Consider the following 26,558-nt stretch of genomic DNA (forward strand, 5'->3'; position numbering starts at 1 on the left):
AGAGAGAGAGACTCCCATTCCTCTGTTTTGTCCTTCTTGTAATTAATTGATTTTCACTATTTATCCTAAAAAATGAAATATATATTTTGAATAAATATTTATCATTATAAAATGCCTTTTATTTGAGAAGATTAAACAAATGAGAGACCGTAAATAACCTTTTTAGGACCAACCTAAGATATTCATAAAAAAGATCAAGAAGATCTTTGTTTGGTCACTCCTGCGCACATCAATGCAAAAAGAGAGACTTATATGTCTGTTACCCAAATAAATAAAAATCACTACTTTACACAATGTTAAATTCAAACCCATCTAGTATTAATTTGATAGTTGCCGACTTAATTAGTAGCCAGTTTAAGATAAAATAAGTAGTGTTTCAAGTTTTCTCATAGCCTTCTTAAGTTTTTCTCCACAAGTTGTTAATGTGTAAAATGATAAGTATTTTTTTATAAAGAAGGCAGCTTTTGATGCTCTTATTCCCTAATAATTACCAAAATTAAAAGAGGTATGATGAGTACACTGAAGCTGCACTGTTACTGTAAACCAAATGAGAGGAGAGGAAAAAAGAAAAAGAGAGAAGACAAAAAAGTTGAGTGAAATGCAAAAAATCAAAAGCATACAAAAGCTGCTCATTTGTCCAAAAAGAAACCCATCATAAAGTAAAAGCATTATGAGATCAAAACCCCTCAAAAATTAAAAAAAAAAAAAAAATCAAATTCAACTTTTTTGTAATAATAAATAATTCAAGAATAGGAACAGAAAACACAGCATGAAATAAGTATAAAGGAACCAGCTTGGTCTTATTTCCTTATCTGTCTAAAACTCTCTTAAACCTCTCCTCTCTCTCTCTCTCTCCATTTTTTCTCTTACTTATCTTCTTCTTCAGAGATCTGTTTCCTCTCTTCTCTCATTTTCTTGAGTTATCTCTCTCTCTCAAGAGTCTTCTTCTTCAGTCTTCAAACATAAGAAAGGAAGTTCCTTTTTTTCCTTTTTCTTCACTTGCGGGTTTATCTTATTCGGGGTAGGGGTTAAGGAGGCAACTTTGGGTTTGGATTTGAAGCTTTTCGTAAAATCAGAAAGCTTTCGAGTGAGGTTTTTTTCAATTTCAAAACGTGGGGGTGGGGGGTTAGGGTTAGGGTTTACAAGTTATGCGAACAGGTGGTTATACGATTCAACAGACACTCACTACAGAGGCTGCTTCTGTTTTGAAGCACTCTCTCACTTTAGCTAGGAGAAGAGGCCATGCTCAGGTTTTTTAACTCATCTTTGTTAATTTTAAATGTTTAAAAAGTTTTGATCTTTTTGATGTTTTCTCAATGAAAAAGTTTTTGTTTTTTTGTGTGTTCAGGTCACGCCTCTCCATGTTGCAGCTACATTATTGTCATCAAGGACAAGTCTATTGAGAAGGGCTTGCATCAAATCTCACCCTGGTTTTTCAACAAATTACCAGTTTGCCCCTTCTCGTCTTCATCATCATCACCATAACCAAAACCATCCGCTTCAGTGCAGAGCTCTCGAGCTTTGTTTCAATGTCGCACTCAACCGGCTCCCTACTGTTCCTGGTCCTATGTTCCATGGTCAACCTTCTCTCGCAAACGCTCTTGTCGCTGCACTCAAAAGAGCTCAAGCTCACCAGAGACGAGGCTGTATCGAGCAACAACAACAACAGCAAACGCAACAAACGCAGCCTCAAACGCAACAAACGCAGCTTCTTGCTGTCAAAGTGGAGCTTGAACAGTTAGTTATCTCCATTCTCGATGACCCGAGTGTGAGCCGGGTCATGAGAGAAGCCGGGTTTAACAGCACCGCCGTGAAAAACTGTGTCGAAGACTGCTCAGTTTCCTCTGTCTTCTACGGTGGCTCCGTCGCCGGAGTTTTCTCTTCTCCGAACTCTCCCGATCAACAACAACAACAACAACACCACAACAACATCAACCGATTTCACCACTACCAAAACCCTAAAGATTTCAACTTTATAAACCCTAACTTCCCTTTATGGCAAACCCATTTCTTAAACCAATCTCCCGACCAAAACCCACTTCTCATCTCCTCTTCCTCCTCTCACCATCATCATCAGCAACAGCGCCTGAGAGAAATCGATTTGAAACTCGTCGTCGATGTTCTTCTGAGGAAGAAGACAAAAAAGAAGAACCCAGTGATCGTCGGAGACTCAGTTTCGTTCACGGAAGGGTTCGCCTCAGAGCTAATGGCAAAGCTAGAGAGTGGAGAAATCGATCAAACCGGTGAGTTAAAGCAAACCCATTTCGTAAAGTTTCAGTTTTCACCAATGGAGTCCAAGTTTATGAGGAGAGAAGACGTAGAGACGAACATAAAGGAGTTAAGGAAGAAAGTTATGTCTCTCACGGCGAGTGGCAAAAATGTTATTATCTTCACTGGTGACTTAAAGTGGACAGTCAAAGAGATTACCAACAACAGCAATGGTGGATTAATCGATGAGATCTCTTCGTCTTACAGTCCATTAGATCATATAGTTGAAGAAATGGGGAAACTAATCGCTGAGTTTAACGATGATGATGATGATGATTGTAAAACCAAGAGGGTTTGGGTAATGGGAACAGCTTCGTTTCAGACGTACATGAGATGTCAAATGAGACAACCTTCGCTAGAAACACTGTGGGCACTTCATCCTGTCTCTGTCCCTTCGTCTGCTAATCTTGGCTTAAGCCTTCATGCGACAAGGTAAACTCCTTTTCTTTACTTTTTACCATGTATTACTCTTAAAGTAAAAATAAAGACAAAAATATCAGTCTATTTTTTCACAAAAGTGAACTCTTTTTTTCGTGATGTTGGTCAAAAAGGGATTGCGTAGATAGTGACACTAGCTAGTATATCTATGTTTAAACTTACAAAAAAATCGAATCTTTGTGTCTAGTTTCAAAAATAATAATGTGGTAATTTTCTTTTTTTTGAAAAAATATATATGTTTGTGATTTTGCAGTAGCTTACTTGAAAATGGTCCTTTTAGAGTCTGTCTTTGTTCTCTGACTTACTCAGATCAGTGTCTCATTGAAGCCAAAACCCTCTGTGTCCATGCCTGTCCATTCACACATACACAGTTTCATTGATTATAAATGTTTTTAAAAAAAAATATTGGACCTACATAGGAGGAGTCCACCTAAGTGTAGCTGGTAGGTAAATTATAGAGATATGACACTTTTTATTCGTTCTGAAATTTTGGATGTTAGAAGTTCAAGATATTGAGATTGGTAGAGTAAGTGACGGATTAGAGAATATGCGTTCTAGATATTATTTGGTGTAATATTATTCAATGGATCATTTTGCTTGTAGACAAAATTAAAACATCGTAGAGAATATATCCTGCAACTGGAAGATAATAAAGCTTGTAACTTTTTTGAATTATAATGTTTTGTTTTGTAGCAATGCGTGGACACTTTTACCCTCTTTTTACCACTTTGGTTAAAATTGGTCTCAAGTTTTTTTTTCTTTTATGTCTGAAAGCTAAGAGACCGTTCTATAATAGGGAAACATCTTGTCCTGTTGTCTACAGAGCTCTTTTAACAAGAATCCAAAACCTCTTTTTTACTTTTCTGTTTTGTTTTTTCAGATGTTTATTCACGATAATGCCACTGACCTCTGGTTTTTGACCGTTTGTTTTTATTTGCAGTGGGCATGAGGCACGGACGATGAGTAGTGTTAATGCAACAAAGTCCTTTTCTGGTTACAATAATAAAGCTGAGGAGGTAGAAGAGACAATAAGCTCTGTTCTAAGTTGTTGTCCTGAGTGTGTTACTAGCTTTGAGAGAGAAGCAAAAGCTCTTAAAGCTAACCAAGAAAAACTCTTGCCTTCGTGGCTCCAATCTCATGATGCAGACAATAATTCTTCACAGAAGGTAGACTATTTTGAACTTGATATTCATTGAATAAATGGTTGATTTATTGGTAAATCATCGAAGATCTTATTCTCTTGTGTTTTGATTGTGTGTGTAGGAAGAGTTAATTGGGCTAAGGAGAAAATGGAACAAGTTTTGTGAACATCTACATAGTCAGACAGGACAATTAAGTATGATGGGCAAAAACTATCCCTATGGCTTGCCTTATGGATCATCAAATGAGTCTTCAAAATCAATTTCGTTGATTGATTCGTTGGGTTTAAAGCCGAACCAGCGAGCTACAAACTCGATTGCCAAGTTCAGACGTCAGAATTCTTGCACTATTGAGTTTGATTTGGGTGGAAATGAATACGAGAAGGGTGAGTCGATCAATGAAGCTGAAGATGACAAGGGAAATGAGACGATCACTCTCGATTTGGGGCGTTCTCTGTTTCGCTCAGACTCTGTAACAGAGAGGGGAAAGAAGATGAGTGCTTTGGTTAAAGCCTTGGAGGAGAGTAATCCAGGGCAAACTGTGACAATGCGTCTAATAGCTGAGAGTTTAATTGATTGCGTGTCAAAGAAGAAAGACGGATGGATCATGATCGAGGGCAGAGACACAGCAGCGAAGAGGAGATTAGCTCGTACTGTATCTGAATCTGTTTTCGGATCTCTCGAGTCTCTGGTTCATATTGACCTTAAGAAGAAAGGCAGCGAGTCAAAGGTCAGCTCGGAGACGCTACTTGCTTGCGGATTAGAGAATCATGAGAAGGTTGTTTTCTTGATTGAAGACATTGATCTGGCGGAGTCCCGTTTCTTGAAGCTCCTTGCTGATCGGTTCGAGGAAAAACGGAGGATGAAAGGCGGCATTGATCATCGCCAAGCGATCTTTATTTTGACAAAAGAGGATTCGAGCAATGCGAGAAACAGAGACTCTGTTTTGCAAATTGGTTTGGAGATCACGGCACATAGTCCGGGGAAAAAGAGAAAGCCCGAGTGGGATGTATCGGTCAGGGAAGGGAAGAATTCTAAAGCGGGAGAGATAGAGAACAGGTTTTGGATTAAGAAGGAAGTGTGCTCTAGGCAATCGAGTTTCAACAGCTCTTATCTCGACCTGAACATAAAAGCTGAAGAAGAGGGAGAAGGTGAGATCAGTCCTATTACAAGCGATTTAACCGGAGAGGAAGAGGATACAGAGTTCTCTTCCAGCAACTTTCTGAACCGGATTCAAAACCGGTTTGTTTTAAAACGGTCATGTGAACCGGGAATCGAAAGGGCGATGATAACGGCAGCTTTCAGGGAGGTTTTTCCGGAAGGGGAAGAAAGAGACGGAGTTAGGTTTAGCGTGGAGGATAAGTTAGTGGAGGAGCTGTGCGGTGGGGGAGGATACATTCAAAACGGTGCGTTTGAAAGTTGGTTAAAGGAGGTTTTTCAAACGGGGTTACTAACGGTTAAAAAGGGAGGGAAAAAGGATACGGATGTAATTAGGATGGTGTTTGGGGGTATAGCTGACAACAAAGGATATGGTGGGGGTGTTGGTGGGTACATGGGTACATTTCTTCCGAACAAAGTCCAAGTTTCCAAGTTCGAGTAGATCAATCTTTCTTTCGGTTTAGTTTTTCTTTCGTTTTTTTGTTCTTTTCCATTTTTCATCAATATGTAAAATTTCCATTACTAATGTGGGGGTTTGACTGGTGTAACTCGTTTTTTTCCTTTCTTTTTCCGAATGTAATATAAATGCGTTTCAAAATTTGGGGAAAATGTTCTATTCAGATTGTTTTTCGATTTTTAAAAATCACTTATTTTGGCATTTAAGGGTAGATGACAATGGAACAAAAAGAAGATTCAATTATGGTTTGATCAGGAAGATACTAAAGTAAAATCGTAGTGGCAATGAACTAACCAAGCAAAGCCTAGTTGGCAAGTTGGCATTATACATATTTTGGATTTTATTATATTGTAAAACTGAAGTTATTATCGTTTGGCAACACATATACCATGTTCAAATCACTTTTATAATTCTGCTACATGGTGATTTGCAACCCAAAGAAATAATGTGGAATCAGTACCGTGCTCAAACTAATTGTGGCTTAGGGCTAGTAAAAAATTGTGACCTTGTGTTTTTTTAAAAAATTATTATTTCAATGACAACAATGATCACAAGATGAAAAAAATAGTATAAGCCAAAACTTTTCTATTATTCTTTTCTAAAAAAATTCTAAGACACAATTCCAAAAGACAATCCTTTATTCTTAATTATCTCTTTTATCAATTGTCTTCCATTAGTATTTTATACAGCTATATTATAGTTATAATACGTAATTATTTTATGTGCAGAAATTTCTTTATACATAAAATATATTTATTTTATTATAATGACATAATGTCATGGACTTCTCAAACAAAACACCATTTTGCATTATAATATACACATTTATGTTATCAACTTAATACATATAATATAAGCCTAGGTGAAAAACATGTGGCCTAATAAATTTAAAAATTTTGGTGGCTTAGGGCAAATGCCCTTTCCATTTCACCTTAAGCACATCACTGACATTGTGTGGAATATTGAACTTAAACATTTAAATTCATGAAAAATAAACATATCACTTATTTTTAATAGGCCCTATGCTCATGCACTGTGGAGACGATATTATGGTCCATGTCACATATGTATGCTCTTTTTCAAAAGAAAATTGATAGCGTAATTTTTGCAATGATTAATCTAACTACAACCACAATTTATTCCGGATTTTGATTTTTAAAAAAACAAATTTTCTATTATTAATTTGACTATGTTCATAATATCTTTTTTATTTTACTTTAATTATCATTAATTTTAAGGTGAATTTTGTTACTTTATCATTATATTATGGTAATTAACCTATGGTTGTATATCTTAAATTTAAGGGGGAATTTCAAAAATAATCCTTTTGAAATATCATTTATGAAAAATGCCCTCTCTTTCAAACTTTACCAAAAAAGCCACTAAAAATTTGCAAATTTTCAAAATTTGTGTGTAACTTATAAATATATACACAAATTACCTTTATATGTGTAAAATTTTTATATATATTTTATAAATACAATATAAGTACCTTTTAAAAACCTTTAAAGAACTGTTTAAAAATCTTTTAAAAACCTTGTAAACTTTTTAAAAACCTTTTAAAATGTTTTAAAACTTTATAAATATTTGGATTGAGTTTTGAGGTATTAGTTATTATCTAGAAGTACCTTCTGAACCATATAAAACTTTATAATTTTTCATATTTTAAAAGGAATATTTTTGAAAATGTATAGATGGAAAGAGTATTTTTGAAAAGGGATACACCAAAAAAGTTATTTCTCAAAAATTCTCTAACTTTAAAGAATTTTAGATTAACCTATGTATGACATACGTAAAAACTAATAGGGAAAAATAATTGTCGGTATTGTTTATTCACCTGCATATCCAATTTATGTCAAGTCGGTAAAAAAAACAGTGTCTTATCCACTATTTATCGGTACATGCACACTTATGGAACCAATCAAAAATGCAATTTAAGATATTATTAATAATCAAAATTTATATAATTTTTTATATGAAATAATATCAGTAGAATTTGATAGTAAAATGTAAAATTTAGTATTTAGTACCATTAATATTTAGAAGATGTGATATATTAGATTTTGAGTACCAGTAAAATTTAATAGGAAGTTGCTTGTGAGCGAATTGTACAAAGAAATTTTTAAAATAGCCGTTGGGCAAAAGAAAATATTTAATATAAAAAAACAAGTAAAAATAAGATGGTTCAAGCATAATACAACAAATTTTCGAACAAAATTTTTAAAATAACTTGTGACACATCTGGTTTATGAATCGTCAAATTGTGTTTTAGACCGGTTGGAATCGACTGTTTAATGTTCATAATGTGGAACGATCGAATATCAGGTTCTTTGGATAAGATAGTGCATTATAATGAGAACCAGTTTGTAGTATCTTCTTGTAAGGTCTATTAAATGAAAGAGTAGTTAAAGACTTGATTATGTGAATTTTGACGAGTATCCGCCACTATTTTAAATTAATCGATGTTGATGGTGGGATAATTATTAAAAGTTTGGTTATGAATAAATTGATTTAGTTTTTCTGTTTGTTTTGATTGATTTTAATTTTGTCATGACATAGATTTACAATAAATGATGACTTTTCTTTTATATACCTTTGAATCATTTAACCGATTTCTAATAATAAGAGATCTTCAAGAAAAAAAGAAAAAAAATAGTTACACAAGTAAAAAGAGTAATTAAACTAAGCGAACATAATTAGAAAAAAAAGAAATAAATATATATTGGGCTGAGAGACGGGAGAAAGCCCAATGGGCGTAAAAGCGAGATTAATTCAAATTATAATCTACCGAACGCGAAAGATAATAGCGAGGTCAGCGACTGGGGAGTTTGATTACGAACGAACTTGAAAAAGATTCATCGTCTTCTCCGTCTGTTAGAGAGCAAAGAGATGATGAGCTCTGCAACAGCAATTGGAAACTGGAAGCACACTGTTCTCTACTTAGCCTTAATCTTATCTCTTCTCTACTTCATCGAATCCCTAATCTCGCACAAATTACATATCAACCATAACAACATCCATCTGAAAAGGTCTCCAAATCTTCCTCTAAGGTTCCGCGACGATGGCACATTCAAGATCCTCCAGGTCAGTTGTTTGTCCGTCTTGTTCTCTGTCTCTCGATTCGTGCAATTCTCTGATTATTGAATTTGAATTTTGATCGATATCGTTTGATTGCTATATAGGTTGCGGATATGCATTTCGGAATGGGGAGTATTACTCGGTGTAGAGATGTGTTGGATTCTGATTTTGAGAACTGTTCTGATCTTAATACTACTCGGTTCCTTCGGAGGATGATTGAAGCTGAGAGACCTGATTTGATCGCTTTTACTGGTAAATTTTTTCATATTAATTTGTGTGTTAGGAGTTAGGTTATGTTTATGTATACTTAGTATGGAGTAGATAAGCTCTGAGACAGCTCAAGGGAGAAGTATTTGGCTGATCTGTAGTTAGATGTTGTGTTTCTTAAAGATCTCCAAATATAGTTGAACGAGGTGTACAATACAATTGTGAAAATGATTGAACAAAAACTTAGGTAAGTGTGTGCCTTTGGTAACTGAGTTTTGTTTATGCTGTTGATGATTAGGGGATAATATATTCGGATCAAGTACTACTGATGCAGCTGAATCTCTACTTCAAGCCATTGGTCCAGCTATTGAATATGGAATCCCATGGGCTGCCATTTTAGGAAATCATGACCAAGAATCCACTTTGAACCGTGGAGAACTTATGACTTTCCTTTCTCTTATGGATTTTTCCGTCTCTCAAATCAATCCACCAGTCGAAGATGGGACCAAAGGAGGCACAGTGAGATCAATTAATGGCTTTGGGAATTACCAACTCAGAGTACACGGTGCACCTGGTTCTGTGCTGTCAAATAGCACTGTCTTTGACCTCTTCTTTCTTGACAGTGGAGACAGAGAAATAGTCCAAGGTAGACGAACATACGGATGGATCAAGGAATCTCAACTTCGTTGGCTTCAAGATACTTCTAAACATGTAATGGTATTAAGCATTTCTCAAAGCTCACATATTGGTTCTTTCATCATGCTTACACATTAGTCAAGATTCTTACCTATAAAGATGACTCACTGACTTAACAGGATCATAACCAGAGGATTCCCGGTAATCCTCCAGCGTTAGCCTTCTTCCACATCCCAATCCCGGAAGTCCGTGATCTGTGGTACACACCCTTTATTGGGCAGTTTCAGGAGGGTGTGGCATGCTCCGTTGTTGAGTCAGGAGTCTTACAGACCTTTGTGTCCATGGGAAATGTAAAAGCTGCGTTCATTGGACACGACCATGTCAATGATTTTTGTGGAAAACTAAAAGGGGTATGGTTTTGTTACGGTGGAGGATTCGGATACCATGCTTACGGAAGACCAAATTGGCACAGAAGAGCAAGAGTGATAGAGGCTAAGCTCGGGAAAGGAAGAGACACATGGACAGGGATCGAACTTATCAAGACTTGGAAACGTCTCGATGACCAAGACTTAAGCAAGATAGACGAACAAGTACTATGGGAAACTTCCGATACAATTCTGAAAGGATAAACGGGCAAAGACATATAAAGGTACTTATCTCGTCCTGTCATGAAATAATACCCATCTTTTGATGTTTCGTGTGAGAATTTTCTGAGTCCCTCTGCGTCTAGACTCATTCATGACTTGGACATGATAGATATAAGTCTGTTTATCTTGAAAAACGTTTTTCAGACGGCCACAAATTCGTATATGTTAAACGTCAGCTTTCTCATTAGGGGAAAGTAGTATTGTCGAAACACATGTGAAATGATGAAACACAGAATTTTCGTCTGGGATGCTTTGAAATGGTCAGTTCGTTGCTGTTTCGGTGTGAATGTGTGATCTCTTTTGACTATCTGACATATTTCGTCTTTTTTTTTCTTCTTAAAAATATGTATTACGATTACAATACGATCGTATGATCCTCATATGCTGAGTTATAATGTCGTCAGAAATAGTTCCAGCGTCAAATCATTTCTCATTTTTCTTGTTATTCTTTTTGTTTGTTTCACTAATTTTGTCATTTTTTCCGCCTTTTTTTAAGTACAATTATGTTTCTGAACTTTTCTTCTGGTCACGGTTCTAAACTTTGATTAATATTTTTTCAGGACAAATTTTTTTCTTTAGTGGCCACACTGTTTTTAAAGTTTTCCATTAAAAGGTATCAGAATCGTTATAAAGTACTAGAATAGCTATAAGCCTCGTGCCGAATACCATTTAAATTAAATATAATAATACTCTTCTAGTCATTTTTCTTTTTTAATTTGGAAATATCTAGATTTTTTTTTTGATCAAATTACTGTTACTATAGATCTCTCATTTTCATGTCTAATAATGGACATAATTTTTTCTTTTTAGTAAGTAGATACAACGGTGGTGGTGTATAACTCTCTACGTCGTTGTCTCCCAAGACTTTGGTCTGTCTCATTCTCATTCTCTCTTTTTCGCCCTTGTCTATATAAAGCTCACACAATTCGAGAGAGAGGAGACCAACGAAACTAACCAGACTGTTGGATTCTAAAATCTGTCGGGAAATGGAGAATACTATCGACCAAGAATTCAGCAATTACTGGGAACCCAGCTCCTTCCTCCAGAACGAAGAGTTTGAATACGACAGGTTCTTTCACTCTTCTCTTTTTTTGTCTCTTTTACTTTCCAGCTTTTAGATTTTGATATTTATTCCATTTCTTGAAAAAAAAAATAGCTGGCCGTTGGAGGAAGCGATTTCTGGGTCGTATGATTCGAGTTCGCCGGACGGGGCGGCTTCGTCGCCGGCTTCTAAGAATATTGTGTCAGAGAGAAACAGAAGACAGAAACTTAACCAGAGACTCTTTGCTCTTCGATCAGTTGTTCCCAATATAACCAAGGTTACTTACGACTCTTACCTCTCTTCGTCTTAACTCAAAACTCTTAATTTGTCTTCTAATTCCAAGATCCAAGCTTTACTATGGTTTGCTTTTTTTTTTTTTTTTTTTTTTTAATTAGATGGATAAAGCATCAATAATCAAAGATGCTATTAGTTACATACAAGGGTTACAATACGAAGAAGGGAAGCTCGAAGCTGAGATCAGAGAACTTGAATCTACACCAAAGAGTAGCTTGAGTTTCAGCAAAGATTTTGATCGTGATTTACTTGTTCCTGTCACATCCAAGAAGTTGAAGCAGCTTGATTCTAGTTCTTCCACTTCTCTCATCGAAGTTCTCGATGTAAGTCATGCTTCATTGATTCTTTCACCTTGAAGTATCATAGATTAATTTTTCAATTTTTTTAAAATTGGTGGGTTGTTGTTTTGTGTGGGTGGGTGATTTGAAGTTGAAGGTAACATTCATGGGAGAGAGGACAATGGTGGTGAGTATAACATGTAATAAGAGGACAGACACAATGGTGAAACTGTGTGAAGTCTTTGAGTCATTAAATCTCAAAATCCTCACTTCCAATCTCACCTCTTTCTCTGGCATGATCTTCCACACTGTCTTTATTGAGGTCAGCATCTTTCTCTCTTTCTCTCTCTTTAGTTAGTAGTAGTAATTAGTTAATTACTAATTTGAAGTAATGATTGCAATTTAGTCAAAGAGTGGATAGTAAACTTTTTAAGATAAAGTAAAAGGAAGCATTCAAATATAGTAGTATATGATTACTTTAGTTAACTTTTCTAAAAGTCTCCATCATCCAGTATGTATGTAATTTGCATGATATTAATTTCGGACTAAAATCTCTTACCCCTTTTTCGCCTAAACAATTTCTCAAAAATCCCGAATGAAGGTTGTTAAAGGTTAAATATAATTAAATCAGTAAGTGTTCAACGAAAAACACAACTAGGGTGCAACGAGTACAACTAGGGTGCAACATGTACAATTGGGGTGTAACGGGTACAACTAGGATGTAACGGGTACAACTGGTACACTTAGGATGTTCGATTTTTATTTAAAAATTATAAGAGGGGTAGTTTCGTCCTTTCATTAAAGAAGAGAGATATGTAGAATTAAAGTGGATATATTGAAAAAAATTCTAGGAATAGAGGCAGGAGAATTAAATCCTATTAATTTCTACTGTTTCTCAACTTAAAATTTACCAAAGTGGAAATAATTTGTTTCCAATATTTTGTTAGTTTTAGGTAAACCGTGAATCGAAATTCTGGAATTTGCAATTTGGAATATGATCTGATTTTTATGGGGTATTTATAGCATTTTTTTTTTTAACGTGGTGTTCAAAAGTCATATGCTCGTATCGTACCAAATCATTTTAACAATAAATGTCGCATTCGTGACGCTGGCAATGGAGCGTTGTGTTATTACTTTATTTGTTTACCTGAAAAATTAATATAAATACTTTTTCCAAAATGTAAGATTTTGATACTTATTTTTTTAGACGACATGGACCTTTCTGATTGATTTAAAGCAAGATTTTATTGAGTAAACTAATGATGATATCATTGTACACAATATTCGGCTTATTCTTTATCTGGTAACAATTATTTTTGTTGGCCACTTAAAACTTATAGTGCATCGAGAAAAAGTGTCAATTGTTAAAAAGCAATTTTAGGTTGTTTTTAAAAAATAAAAATGTTTTCTTCTCTATTGGTAATACAGTTATGGTAACGTAAATGTTTTGTTCATATCGGAAGCTTTTCTGGTGGTGAGCAAACATTTATTGGGATTTCGTTTTAGTATTTTTCATTTTTGGTCCCACATTTATAGTGATTTGGTCCGTTTTGGTTATTACAAAACAAAAAAAAAATAATAATATTATCTATGTGTATGTGGTAAGCAGGAATCTGATTGCTTTGGTATTGATAAATACTGTTCAACTGCTCGAATTAAATAACAATGTCCTATAAACGATAAAATATTAGCTAAGTCTGCCAAAGTATACATATCATAAAAGATTGTGTGGAGATTATAGAAAGATAGATGAGATTTCTTAAATACCTCATATAAAATAATATTAAGAGTCAAGAATGATTGGATCTTAGAGATAAGATTATGATAGCAATTGCTAATTAAAATACTTAATCACTTTATCTTTTAATGGAATCTGTTTTCTTCTTTTGGCTTATGTCTTCACTTGCAGTATTTTTTTTTTTGTTGTAATTTCTTGTCAAAGCATTGATACAATAATCCTAATTATTGTTCATTAAATGTGTGTGTGTGTGTGTTTTGAACAGGCGGATGAAGAAGAACAAGAGGTACTACGGTTAAAAATAGAAGCAGGAATAGGAGCTTACAATGAAACTCAAAGCCCCACTTTTAGTATTGACTCTCTTTACTAATACTTTTGTTTTGTTTGTTTGTTCTTTTAGTTTCTCTCTTTACCATCAATAATATATGTCTCTTCTCATTTTCTTCTCCTTCGTTTTGTTTTGCCATCACGAAGACTTCTTTTGTCTTTTATATAATGTCTATAATAAACCGTACCCATTGTCAATATATTGCTCAAAGAAAAAGATTGGTTTTTCTCTTTAATTGAGATTGAGAACCCAATGTTAAAACTAAGCCAAGCTCCATAATTAACGAACAGTTAGAAAAGGTCATGGATTCTTTTTATGGAGTAAGTAGTGCTATATTTAGTGTTCAGAGGTACCATGAGTAGATCCTTTGTGGTGTGGTACCAATGGAAACAGGTCATCTCTTGTTAGAATTCTTGGCAATTTGATCGTGAGACTACAGTACATACAGATAATGATTGGTACCAATTACTATTTTTTTTTCAATGGACAACAAAACGTAAATTCACTTGGCCATGGTGGACATGATGATGAACTCCAAATCAAAATAAATAAAGATGTCCACTTAAGTAAGAGACACCTTTTCTTTCATTAAATAGGGTTGGTAAGGTTTTAAGTTTTAGATAATGAAGCACAACGTGGTTACTAATGATCTTCAATATAAAATCTTGTTACCAAATCTAGAATATTCAAAATTACCAGGTGAAGTGGTCAATCTCCTGAAACAGTTTATCATTTAATTTCCATATATTTTAATTTACACGTTATTTGTGTTTTATCAATTTTTTTCTTTTGCTCTCTACCCATACTACTTATTTTAACTATATTCTCCGCAAAATTTTAATTTAGTGAAACAATCGTTTGTTTTTTTTTTCCACGTATTTTTTGTCAAATAGACAGCACATTGTCATAAATAATGATGATACGTGTAATAAATATATACATTCTGTACATACGACATTAGTTTATGGATTCGTTTACGTTTTCCATTTAGAGAAAAACTACAATTTCTAGACCACAGAAAAAAAAATGATTGGTATACGTTTTCTTGTCACAAAAAATTGTTACATCAAAAGCAAAGGAAATCTTTAGTAACATCAAAAATTGATTAGTAACAGAAATGTAACTATGGTTTTTTTGGTATACATTTGTGACAAGAAAACGTAATTGCTTTTGATGTAACAATTTTTTGTGACAAGAAAACGTAAGTGGTATACTAAATATCTTTGACTATTTTGCAATTGCTTTTGATGTTCTCTTATTTTTACATTACATGCAGAGTTGCAGACCAATCAATTTTTGTAAGTAGAATATACTGTAGCATTTTTATAAAACCATAGTTACATTTCTGTTACAAGCAATTGCAAAATAGTTAAAGATTTCCCTTGAACTCTTATGTTTACTATACATGCGTGCAAGAGCTCATTTTTGTGTGAACACATTTAAAACGTCTCTCTCAACCTATATTATTAAAGCTCACATGCTTATATCTTATATGTGTATTAATACGGTCTTCTAGACTTCTTGTGGATTTTATTTATTTATTTCGCTCAGTCCATACCAATCAATTTCAAAGATATCATATACTATCTCTTTTTTTTATTTGTTAAAGGGTTTTCTTAAGGTTGTGTTGGTTTACCGATAGTTAATAATTACAGATATTTATTTCCAAAATTCCTTTTTTATCCTTGTTCTTGAGTCAATAAACCCGATTGTCGAATTATTGAAATTTCTGTTTTACACAGTTTGGATGTAGCAAAACAAGAAATATCTGCTTTTCAGGGACTTTTTTTTTTTTTTTTGTAAAATATAATTTGAATATACTATTAGAAAGTTGGAAACATAATTGCTTGACGTGCTATATTTATTTACGAAGGGCTCACATGCTTGCTGGGATTCATTTACTTACACTTATGTTTTTTTTTTTTTATATAAATGATGGTCTGTATTCGGAACTTATGGCTTTTGCACATTTTAAATTTAGCAAAATTAGAAAAATTTGCCTTTTTAGAGATTGGAAACATAAAAGATACCAAAGAAGAGAATCACTGCTGAGAAAAAAATGGTTGAAATTGTATGAGCAAAAAACCAAAGTATAACCTCTTCTACAAGACCAGCACTCTATAAATTATGGCCAGAACTAAGGACAGCCACTAGTAAAGAGGAATTTAGAGTTAGACAACATATATACATAACACAAAAGCTTCATTACATGGTCCAAAACGGCGGTGATTTTACCAGTCTTTGAGCAGTTCTCCAGCAACATCCCGGTAGCTGACTTTCTTTTTCTTCGCAGGAGGAGGAACTGTGTCTGCCTCTGCGTCTGCGCCTGCGTTCACAGAAGTATCATCAGTCTCGGCGCCGAGTTTCCTTCTCTCCGAAGACTCACAATCATAAGATACATTAGCGTTTCTATTTTCCCCGGTAATTCGGTTTGATGTCTCTGTGTTTTTCTGACTGAGGCTCGGGATCATGTTCATTAACATAGCTTGTAGTGGATCCTCATGGATTTGTAACTTCTCTTTCATACCCATCTCGGTCTTTGCATTTCTAGAATCTTCTGAGGCCTCTTCAACTGCTACTGTGTTCTCTTTATGCAGTGATTCTGTGTGCATTGCTATGTTAGGCTCTCGAGGTTCTTCGTTTTCCACTGATCTACCAGCTGCATTACTCTCTTCTGCATCTGCTGACACATTGTCTATGTCATCAAAACCATCATTTTCCTCAGACTCATCTCCTCCAATCTTCGAAGCCTTCTTGCCTCTTCGTGATCTCTGTACTCTTTGAGTTTGTCCCACACGAGACTTTCCTCTCTTTGCAGATTCTCCTCTGCTAGAGTTTCTTTGAGCCCCACCGAACGAATCAGTCTCTTCTGCTATATCACTGAGTCGTGTTGAAACTTTTTCTTCAGAAGCATCACTCTCCTCTTTTTCGTCCCCGCCTATCTTAGAAGGCTGCTTGCCTCTGCGTCTCTGTACTCGATGCGTTGAGTTTGTAGAAGACCTTCCCCTTTTAACAGCTCGAGTACTTGACCGTCCTCTTGAACTTCTAATTTCCATTTTAGAGGAAGCTGGCTCTTCGATTTGAGCACTACCACAGGAAGCTACTTCCGTTATATCATGTTCAGATTTACTGAAGCAAACAGAAATAAAATCATTATATAGATGAGAGACTAATTTTTATATCATTTGTAGATAAGAACTCATAAAATATGTTGACTCACTCTGATTCTTCAGTATCAGACTCTTCCATATACTTAGGCCTCAGAGTGTAGACGTCCTCGCAAAGTTTTTGCTCTCTTTGCAAGCTGTCTTCTAACCAGTGAGAGTTAACAACGTGTAGCCTTCTCTTCAACAGAAGGCGCTTCTCCACTTCGCTGAAACTATTACAGAGAGAGCAGATAACAGAGTCTTAATCCTAGTTATATAATGTGGTACGAAGCTCATAATCAGAAACAAAGAATCTGAATTACTTTTTTGAAACTGAAGTAAAATCCAAAGAGTCTTCTGTTATAGCAAGGACTACAAGGTGCGACGCATTAGCAAGATTATTGCTAACTTTACCACCACCCATTAAGACTTCGAACGCTAATCTCTTAGCCATAATTGCCAACAGAGCTTCCTCTTCAGTGCTCCTTCAAGTAAAAAATGACATATTGAGGATGATGAGTATTGCTTTAGGTAACTGTCATGTTTAACATAAGAAGAAAACAAGAGGGGGTTTACAATGTTTCACTATACGGGTAAAAGTAAACACAGCAGCCAAAGAGGCAGGACCATCTTTTCTCTGGACATAACTTTTTCTTGTAGTATTCAATGGATTTTAAGTCATCGGATTGCTTGGCATTGCTTAAGACCTGCAAGCGAAAAAAAAAGGGATTGAAACCCGACTGTATGATTCCAGTTAAACGGTATCAAGAAGTAGTATAATACTTCCAAGGGACTTACTGAACATACATACCTGTTTGAGACCTTCAAGGTCTAAATCCCAGTAATAAGAATCCGAGAATTCATCAATGTCATCCTGTAATTTTGTCCTTGAAGCCTCAGTGAGGTGGAGGAAGTACCTTCAAAAAGGCCGCAAGCGGTTTTTGTTAGACACAACATTAAAGCACGAAACCCCAAAGGATCGATACCATAAGAAAATGTTGCTAGGACTCACTTTGGCTGCAAAGGAAGCATCTTATTTCGTGAACAACAATCTAAGATCCATGAAAAGTGGATGACATCTCGCTGACGCTTTGCTGCCTGATACTTTATTCCTGAAATAGTTCTTAAATTGTTTTGAGAAGCACCTCATGCGTACAAAGGGTTAGGTAAAACATGTAAAGAGTAAAAAAGTGACATACCACTGCTTTCCGCTGCAATGCAATGAGTTACTGAGTTGTTTAAGTTCATTGAGAACTTTCCTCCATTCTCAACTACCATTTTGTGAAATGTATCAACAGAATAGGACCGAGGCACATTAACAAAATCTGTAAGATTTGTCAAGGAGATACAAAAAAAGAGTAGTAGAAAATTTTCTCAAAGTTTGCAAGTTCAGGTAGTTTCAGAACTCATCCATGTAAAAAGGTGTCTAATACTAATAGAGGAAGCCAGCTGAAAATGCAATCAGTAAGGAAACGGTACCCAGGTGAGAATGAAGCAGAGAGAAGAAACTTCATTTTGAAACATGTCAAAAGGATACAAAATATCATATTTGAGAAGATTGAGGTCTTGCCCTTGATATCCGATACATCAGTTTGAATAAACTGAGAAGGGACAAGCGACACATTCTTTTTCTCTCTCTTGGAGGATTTATTGACTTTTGGATTGTCATGTGTGCTTTCAGATTCCTTCTGTTTCTGTGTGGTGCCGTTACTCGAATTCACCAATTCCACAAAAGCTGCAAAGTCAACATCAGCCAGACATATAAAGAGCAAGCAGATCAGTTATTTTAACTTTCATGATAATGAGAACATTGGATAGTTTCTTTGGGTCTTTTACTCACCCTGCACATCGAGACATTCATGCCAAGGCTTGTCATATCTTACTTTATCAATACGAGGAAACCTCAGACTGTAAGGTGCAACAAACACCTACATAAAATATAGCATGTGCATTATAAGCAACAAATCTGCATTGCAAGCTACCAAATTAAATTAAAAACAAATATTAGAGGTCACTAGCTAGTCTTCACATTCTCACATCTTATGGACATACCTCAGACCTTATTGTCCTGATATCACTAGTGATTGAAAGTATTATTGATCTGCAACAAGGGAAGAGAAAAAAAATATGAGCACAGAAAATAGTATTCAACGATCCAAATTCTTCTTCTTCAGTTGAGAAAAAGGAAATGATTGACAGAAAACTGACTTCTCTGGGCTCTCAATCCAAACATCTGGTCTCTCTTTTGAGTGGTTTGTGACCTGGTAGAAGCTTGGTGGAGCCTTCTTTGGGTGTTCACTTTTTCTGAAACACAAATAAAATATGTGAGAACTATTAAAGTAAGATGTAGTGTGTTTAAATTGTCAATATATTATTATACCCAAAACCCTTCTAGTTTTGATGTATGCTAATAGCTGTTTCTCGTGAGTCATATCTTAGTGGAGTATCTGTATTATATCCTTTTCTCCTTAACCTTGACTGATCTCATATAGTTTAATATTTTTTTGTTTAAATGAGATAAGAAAGCCAGTGAACTGATCCTTCTCTCACCTGAAATAAGGCTTCAGTTTGCTTACAACAGTGTTAAGTTCTTCATCAGAAAGTCCAGTGCCAACTCTACAAAAGGACATAAATCTGGAAAACGAGAATAGCTTATCATTGATAGTTAGACCTGAAATGTCTGGGCAAACAACGAAAAGTTATGATGTCACGTAGCTTTAAAGTCTGCTGGCCCATGTTCTGTCAAGACTGTTTCAGTAGTTTCTATAGATAATCTGAATTCATATTCTATGAGAAAATGTGAAACCATAGAAATACTTACCGCCTAGGATACACATTTGCCTCCGCCCGGTCAGCCAAGCCGACGAGAAACTGTGCTACCTCCCCTCCACGGCGTCCGGAGCCATAGTATCCTCCTGGTAAAGACGTAACAAATCCTCAATAAGATCCAATGAAAAGGACACCAATTTTGAAAAACGGAAAAGTAACAGCATATCGAGTACAGACCTATTATAAGAACATCAAGGTCAGAACCAGCTCGGATATATTCAGGCTTCAACTTCAACCACTTGCCACTACGATCTCCAGGTTCCCATTTCGATTCCAGGTCTTTAAGCACAATTCCTTCATCTCTGAGGACAAAGAAGAAACTGGATCAGAAACTAAAACACACATCTGCGAAGAAAACCATATTAAAGACTCTGTACTAGAGGGTCGATTAAGCAAGTATCAGTGTTCCTATACGGCCAAGAAGGTACCATTCAAACGTTTTGCACCACTCATTTATCGGGGAGAGAGAAATTTTGGCTGGATTTAGAATAAGAATAATAAACCTGTTTTCAACTGTTTCTTTGAAAAATCGCTCAACATCAGCAGCAGCATGGACAACAATAGACCAACTAGGTTCCCCTGCAAAAAAAAAAAAATTGTTCACATATCCATTTTAAATGTCCTAATGGTACCAGACGAAGATAAATAGTTGTATGAAAGATTAAACAGACTCATAATGATGCACAAGTCTAAAAACATAGCACTCTTCAAGAAAATGAAAAAAACCCATCATTGATTCAACTCTGTCGCACTTGTCAACATTCCTGAGTCTACTAGAATCTTAGTAGTCCTTACCTGAAGGGCGGTGAACATTGAGACCACCTTCAGGTACTAAAACTTCTAGACGACCTTTTAAAGGCCTGACCACTTTTTTCAGCAGTTCATGCCGTTCCTTCAAACTCTGGTGGATGACGCTAGTATCGCCAACATAAAGAACATCAAAGGCAACATCTAGTACAAGGTCAAGGAAAAGAATATCTCTAAAGTCGTTTTGTCGTGACATTCTGAAGTCGGGGCATTAACTTCTCCTGGTAAGGATACAACACAGCTGCATTGATAGATAAATAGAACATTAGAGTTTGTAGTCAGATCCTCAAACAGTTTCACTCGCAAAATAAAGCAAACAACAAAAGTAAACAAGTGGGATTTCGCATATGAACCTGTCTATGGCTGTCAAGACCTTCCCTTGCTGCCTTGGCTGTGAAAAAGAGTAATAGAAGGATCAAATCTACTGCAAGCAAGACTAAGCTTCTTAACATAAGGATATTGATTAGACTCCAAACCTATTTCCTGATTCGAACCAAACTCAGCAAACCGATTCAGAGATGTATCCCAGACCAACATTTCGCCATCAAGGATGCACCTAAATGGCAATAAAAAGAAAATAAAAGATCGTATATCTCATAATTTCAAGCTTGTAAAAACCTTCCAGAGCCTAAATAAACATCAACTGTATTCTTACTTGTCCACCAATATATTTTGTACAATAAGATCCGACATGGCATGCACGTATTCAGAATGGTCAAGGAAGTTCCTGCACCATCACTAAAAAAAGTAAGGTGCAAATTCCCTATCTGTCAAAACACTAAGAGACCGGTAGAGAACTTGAAACACTAAGTCACAAAATAGTCATGAACTATGCCATATGCAAATAACATCTCTATCAAAACATTTATAACAGGGTAGACGAGAGAGATGTGGAATCACCTAGAGTAATAGTGTATCTCAGTCCCATTTTTGTGTATTTGTATGCGATCCCCATCAAATTTGCATTCAGCAATTACATCTTTCCCATGTAGCTATGTCAAGGGAAAAAGAAACTCATGCATTGGTTAAAGAAATAAAACACCCATAAAACGAAATTAACTAACAAAAACTATACTGCAGAGTGATATGAAGTAAGTTGATAATAGATTTGATGCAATTTACCTTCTTCCAAGCAGCATTTACATCACTGATACGCATAGCTAACTGAGGTCGTACGGCTTTTCCTACCTCTATATCCTACAATGTAACAAACAACCAAGCCACCACGTGAGAGAAAGTCATAGCATTGAGCGCCATGAGTGAGAAATATAACATAATCAAAGAATGAGCAGCAGATACATGAGGAAAGACATATACTTTGGCAAGAGTTGAAATAAAACAGTATACAAGTAAGTAAGTAATCACAACAATCATAAAACTGACAGACTATTATTAAAACCTGGCGCTTGTGCCGTTGGTGTCGATCCCTCAACTTTTCACAAACTAGTTTCAAGTCACACGTAACATTGAACAAGTCCTCAGCATCTGGATGGAACTCCTGAAATATGCTCCTCTCGCTCATTCCCAGTTTCAAATCTGTAAAAGCATTTTCCAAAACAAATCAAAATTTCTAATTGATTCTCAATTTAAAAAAAATGGAAACTTTATGTGAAGAAAGCTGAAAAGTTCCAACCTTTTAAAATTATCCTAACGACCCACTTCATCTCCTGAGCATTTGTCTTCTGAATCAGAGTAGAAAGAACAGAAGTTTTCTCCCCTCTGTGTTACATAGATTGCAAAACCAAAACCAAAATTAAAGAGATTGTAAATAGAAACAATTGATTCTATCTATATGAAGTGTAAGTAAGGATCAGAGAAAGCACCTGTTCTCACTTGTAGCCAAACGATCAAGCAAATCATTCAATTCCTTAATAGTCAAACCACCTGAAGCCATTCCTTGTCTACGTTGCAATACCTATCATCACACAAACTAATGTTCAAAAACCCTAAAATCCTCAAAAACCCCAGAAAACTCGAAGAGCTCATTCCTAACCTCAGCAGCAATTAAGGAAAAGTTTCCAGCATTGGCACCAGCTTTAGCGGTTCCTCCTTTACGCCAATTGATAAGACGAACAGCGTCAGGAGCGTCGCGAGAGATGCCAAGCGCGTCGATCAGACACGTGGCGAGCACTGACTCCTTGAGACCGTAACTACCTCGTTCCCTATCAAGCGACGGGATGATGAGCCGTACGGCGACGAAGTAGTCTGAGGGTTTGCAGTAAGTGTCGAGAAACTTGCGGAATTTGGAGCGTTTCTGAGATGAGGTTTTGGTTTTTTGGATCCAGTTGAAGAGAGATACTAAAACGCTGAATTTGATCTCCTCCGTCATCTTACTTCGCCGGAATTTTTGGGTTCCTGATGAGATAACGGTTGATTAGGGTCAAAAGATGGACCGAGAATCACTGAGCAGCGTCGCGAATTGCTTGTCGGAGAAGAAAGTCGCGTTTTGAAAAAAGTCACACGGCCGGTTGGGTTGGCCCGGTTCTGTAGTATTGACAGGGACCTCTCGTCTTCTCTGGTCTCGTCTTCTCGTTATTCTGAATTTACACATTTGCCCTGAAACTTACTGAATTGATCAATTCAGTCCAGTGTGTACTATCACTTGGCAAAAATTGTATAAAATTTTAAATACAAACGAACCATTTATTTTGATTTTGCACTATACAGTATACAGTACTTGTAACTATTTTGATATTAGAAAGTGCAGGATTCATGGTTATATAGGTTGTTAATAGTGGTTGACAAAACAAAACTTTTTTACAAGTATTGCTAAATCAATCCTCATACAATTTGCTGCATAAATCAGTATGACAATTATGAGATCATATCATAAGTTACAACTTACAACAAGTCCCAAAAGCAATTTGAACATGAGATGAGAGGTTTATATTGGCTTTAAGGGATGACAAATGGTAAGCTTAAGAACTACAGCTTTTGATATCAATAAGCAAACAGTTCTAACCCAAGCTTCATTACAAGGTTGAACTCGCCTCATTACCACCTGCAACTCTCAATCCATGTTTCAGAATGTTGATCCGTTGAAACCAAAGAAGGGTCGCTGCAAGAAACAAATCCAAGAATTTAACTAACTTTCTAATCATTGATCTAGTTATAATATAAGACATCTTTTGACATTCAGAACACTGTGCTTGCTTTAATCAAAGTGACATGCTTTATAAACTTGATGCAAAAATGAGACTTACCGGGGAATCATAGAATTTGATATAAAAACGGGAGCTATCTATAGAGAGCTTAATTTGGAGAATCTCAGATATCGTCTCGCTAAGCTTCCCGTTAACACCTGGTCCTAATCCCCCAATAGATATCAATTCTCCATACGCAGCGGGTTCCTCCGTACCAGCAAACGCAATGGGCACTCCACTATTAAGCAGTATCATCACATACTGAAAACAAAAACACAGACGTTGTATTAGTAATGAACAGCCAAAAAAAATGATCAAAACGTATCCCACAAGTTAATAAAACACAATCAAGCTTGAGGATCCTTTACTGATATTTCAACATGTACATCAAGGGGGAATTCACAGAGGACTTTCATCAAACACTTCGTGTGCATACACCAACAACATCATGAATCCAAATAAAAAAACTGAAATTTTCCACTCTACTCTGATTTCATATAATTTAAACCATGAACAGGAAAAAAAAAAGAAACAAAATGTGTAATCGATTCATGAATATCGCGTAGAACTGACAGAAACAGTAGGGTTTATATACGGATTCAGGTTTGCCGATGATCTTAGCGACGGCCTTAGTAGCGTCCTTGAGGATGTCAGAGCAAGTGACGGCGTCGACTGGTATGTTTGTGAAGAGATTCAAAGTGGGCATCTTCTTGTTTCTCTGTCTTCTCCTTCTTCCGACAAAACAAAAACCAGTGGCTTTCAGATATGGAAGTTGAGATAACGGTAAGAGCATAAAATGGTAACGAGTATTCAATTTTTCATCAAACCAAAACTATACCAACTGATGTAATCAAACCGGAATCTAATGGGCCTGTAATTCGGCCCACCAATACGTTATTTGGTGTAAAAACGTCGAAAAAGTACAGACAAGTTTTTTTTTTCTTTTCTCTTAAGAATTTGGAGGGGGACCAATAGAGTTGTGTTTTTCCTTATATCGATTTTTTTTTCTTTTTTTTTTTGGAATCAGCATGGAGAATCATGTAATGGCATAGCATAACTCTTTCAACTTTTGCCTTTCCATGCTTATGATAAGCTTTTAACCTTTTTTATAATATGGATCCAAGGATGGGAGTAATGGACAAAAGAATAAGTATGTAACTACATTGATATTTTCAGTAAATTTCTGAAAACTTGAGTAGCAATTTCCTTTATTATATTATATGATGATTTGTATCTTTGTTTCATATTTCATGTAAGACATTAATTATTCCTTATTGTACATTTCACTATTATAAAGTGTATTGTGAGTTTTCTGCATATATACTAAAATATGTCTCTTGTTACTTCTAGATTTTGAGTACTAAATTTCAGTCCAACTGTGATCTTTCGGACTGTCTATATTCTCTCTAGTTAGTTAGATGTCAGTTTGTCTGTTTTCCTTCTTTGGATCCCAAAAGGTTTCAAAAGTTTACCATAAGCATGGAAGGCAAGATTTATGAAAGAAAGAGTAATGCTATTGCATTATTACCCATGCTGGTTAAAATATATATATATATAGAATTCCAAATTTAGGGCAAGACATAGTTTTAATGGTCCCCTCCAATGTGCAAGAGAAGCAAGAGTTCACTTGTTGTTTGTAACTCTTGATGAGCCATAAGCCAATTTGATAGAAATTTATATGTTCACATTTCCAGATCTGCCTAGTCTCATGCATATTTTTGGATTTTTCTTAGTTATATAAGTGTTAGTTTTATGTTACAATTTCTTGATTTAGTTACTTTTAATTTCTTATTACTATTCATATACATAACAAACTTGTATCATGTCTAATGTACATATATATATATATATATATGATCCAACTCGCAATGTTAAATGTTTGTTTTTGAACTTATGTTGTTATAAGCGAAGTGTACATACATGCATATTCATCATTAGATTCATGTTTCGAGATTACCGGCATTGGCGCCTCTATGTGCTCTTACATGAACAGTAATTATGAGAATAATGAATATACGCTTAAAGATTATAACGATATCTAGTACTATGTGTCTATGTCCATCAGATATCATGATATCCAAATGACTGAATGAGTGGTTAAATATGGGTTTCATAAGATGATCGTATATGTTTTCTCTCCCCTTCAACAGAGTCGGTTTTGTTTTTTTTGTCTACAAGATCAATTTAATTTTCGTGTATCTTCTATGATATCTCGTGTGGTTAATGTTAACTTATAGTGTAAGAACAAAATATTATAAGACCCACTAGATGTGGCCGAATAACTAGATGGTAAGATAATTGTAAACAAGTTGTCCACAATGTCCATATGAAATAGCTTTGAAATTTAAAGGACAATCAGAAATATGACATTCGAGGGTTTTAGGATAGCCGCATCCTTTCTAATTACGTGTAAAAATCATTAAACTGTGAATTATAATAAGCATTGAAAACGACAGTCAAAGATATACTTTAAAATCAATTTCTCTTTTATTTCAACAATTTCTTAATAAAATGTCACTTCTTTACATTTCTAATCTTTTAAAATCCACATAAAACACAAACTCAAATACGTACGTCTCACAACTCGGGAGTCACATATATTTCTTTTTAGTTAATCAATCAAAAGATTTAAAACTTTTTTAAAAAATTACCAAAGCAAGATAGATTGAACAGTCTCTACTCTCTACCTAGTGTCCTTGGAGTTAGTATCCGGGTATAAAGTACTTCAATCAGACATATGCTGCAACGATCGAAATTATTAATGTACTTTTATCCACCAAACTTTTATGGGAAAAAGGGTAAGGATTAGTAAGGAAATGGAAGAGAGGTCACATGTTGTCACAAGAATAACATAAGAACAAAACTTGCTTTGAAGCAGTGCCATAACAAGATTTTTCCTGTTTTTTTTTTCTTGAGGTTCAAATT

At 35.3% G+C, this 26,558-nt stretch overlaps 5 protein-coding genes across 10 annotated transcripts; 3 read left to right on the forward strand and 2 right to left on the reverse strand.

The window, feature by feature from the left end:
- Positions 1-764: 764 nt before the first annotated feature.
- Positions 765-5,601, forward strand: LOC104761789 (protein SMAX1-LIKE 5). Its single transcript, XM_010484910.2, has 4 exons — positions 765-1,250; positions 1,349-2,700; positions 3,647-3,872; positions 3,970-5,601. The coding sequence occupies exons 1-4, from the start codon at positions 1,149-1,151 to the stop codon at positions 5,443-5,445; spliced, it is 3,156 nt and encodes a 1,051-aa protein (XP_010483212.1). The 5' UTR covers positions 765-1,148; the 3' UTR covers positions 5,446-5,601.
- A 2,661-nt stretch (positions 5,602-8,262) lies between these two features.
- LOC104761791 (putative inactive purple acid phosphatase 28) lies at positions 8,263-10,023 on the forward strand. 2 transcript variants are annotated; one of them, XM_010484913.3, is made up of 4 exons: positions 8,263-8,544; positions 8,643-8,790; positions 9,044-9,462; positions 9,561-10,023. In XM_010484913.3, the coding sequence occupies exons 1-4, from the start codon at positions 8,350-8,352 to the stop codon at positions 10,008-10,010; spliced, it is 1,212 nt and encodes a 403-aa protein (XP_010483215.1). In that variant the 5' UTR covers positions 8,263-8,349; the 3' UTR covers positions 10,011-10,023. The 2 variants fall into 2 exon arrangements, with proteins under 2 accessions (XP_010483215.1, XP_010483216.1); XM_010484914.2 differs by having other exon boundaries at positions 9,044-9,456.
- Positions 9,561-13,943, forward strand: LOC104761790 (transcription factor bHLH35). Of its 4 annotated transcripts, none has more exons than XM_019240465.2 (6): positions 9,561-10,030; positions 10,945-11,097; positions 11,185-11,347; positions 11,466-11,687; positions 11,794-11,964; positions 13,646-13,943. In XM_019240465.2, exons 2-6 carry the CDS (start codon positions 11,015-11,017, stop codon positions 13,748-13,750), a joined length of 744 nt encoding a protein of 247 aa, XP_019096010.1. In that variant the 5' UTR covers positions 9,561-10,030; positions 10,945-11,014; the 3' UTR covers positions 13,751-13,943. The 4 variants fall into 4 exon arrangements, with proteins under 4 accessions (XP_019096010.1, XP_087355554.1, XP_019096011.1 ...); XM_087499428.1 differs by having other exon boundaries at positions 9,585-10,030; positions 10,839-11,097; XM_019240466.2 differs by having other exon boundaries at positions 9,640-10,030; positions 11,800-11,964.
- Positions 13,944-15,754: 1,811 nt separating this feature from the next.
- LOC104761792 (DNA ligase 4) lies at positions 15,755-23,056 on the reverse strand. Of its 2 annotated transcripts, XM_010484915.3 has the most exons (26): positions 22,484-23,056; positions 22,314-22,405; positions 22,124-22,209; positions 21,890-22,026; positions 21,613-21,687; positions 21,391-21,482; positions 21,146-21,217; positions 20,967-21,046; positions 20,844-20,881; positions 20,725-20,731; positions 20,479-20,634; positions 20,187-20,262; positions 19,861-19,985; positions 19,676-19,769; positions 19,405-19,488; positions 19,063-19,158; positions 18,907-18,955; positions 18,695-18,782; positions 18,392-18,589; positions 18,054-18,179; positions 17,867-17,966; positions 17,666-17,771; positions 17,431-17,561; positions 17,178-17,339; positions 16,929-17,087; positions 15,755-16,837 (listed from the first exon to the last, which is right to left on the reverse strand). In XM_010484915.3, exons 1-26 carry the CDS (start codon positions 22,817-22,819, stop codon positions 15,940-15,942), a joined length of 3,663 nt encoding a protein of 1,220 aa, XP_010483217.2. In that variant the 5' UTR covers positions 22,820-23,056; the 3' UTR covers positions 15,755-15,939. The 2 variants fall into 2 exon arrangements, with proteins under 2 accessions (XP_010483217.2, XP_087355552.1); XM_087499426.1 differs by lacking the exons at positions 21,146-21,217; positions 21,391-21,482; positions 21,613-21,687; ... (2 more) ...; positions 22,314-22,405; positions 22,484-23,056 and having other exon boundaries at positions 17,446-17,561; positions 20,479-20,731.
- Positions 23,057-23,228: 172 nt separating this feature from the next.
- On the reverse strand, positions 23,229-24,465 carry LOC104761793 (uncharacterized). Its single transcript, XM_010484917.3, has 3 exons — positions 24,229-24,465; positions 23,694-23,894; positions 23,229-23,548 (listed from the first exon to the last, which is right to left on the reverse strand). Exons 1-3 carry the CDS (start codon positions 24,424-24,426, stop codon positions 23,513-23,515), a joined length of 435 nt encoding a protein of 144 aa, XP_010483219.2. The 5' UTR covers positions 24,427-24,465; the 3' UTR covers positions 23,229-23,512.
- Between the last annotated feature and the right edge of the window lie 2,093 nt (positions 24,466-26,558).

This window comes from Camelina sativa, chromosome 18 (genome assembly GCF_030686135.1).
Source record: "Camelina sativa cultivar CO46 ecotype springtype chromosome 18, ASM3068613v1".
Lineage (NCBI taxonomy): Eukaryota > Viridiplantae > Streptophyta > Magnoliopsida > Brassicales > Brassicaceae > Camelina > Camelina sativa.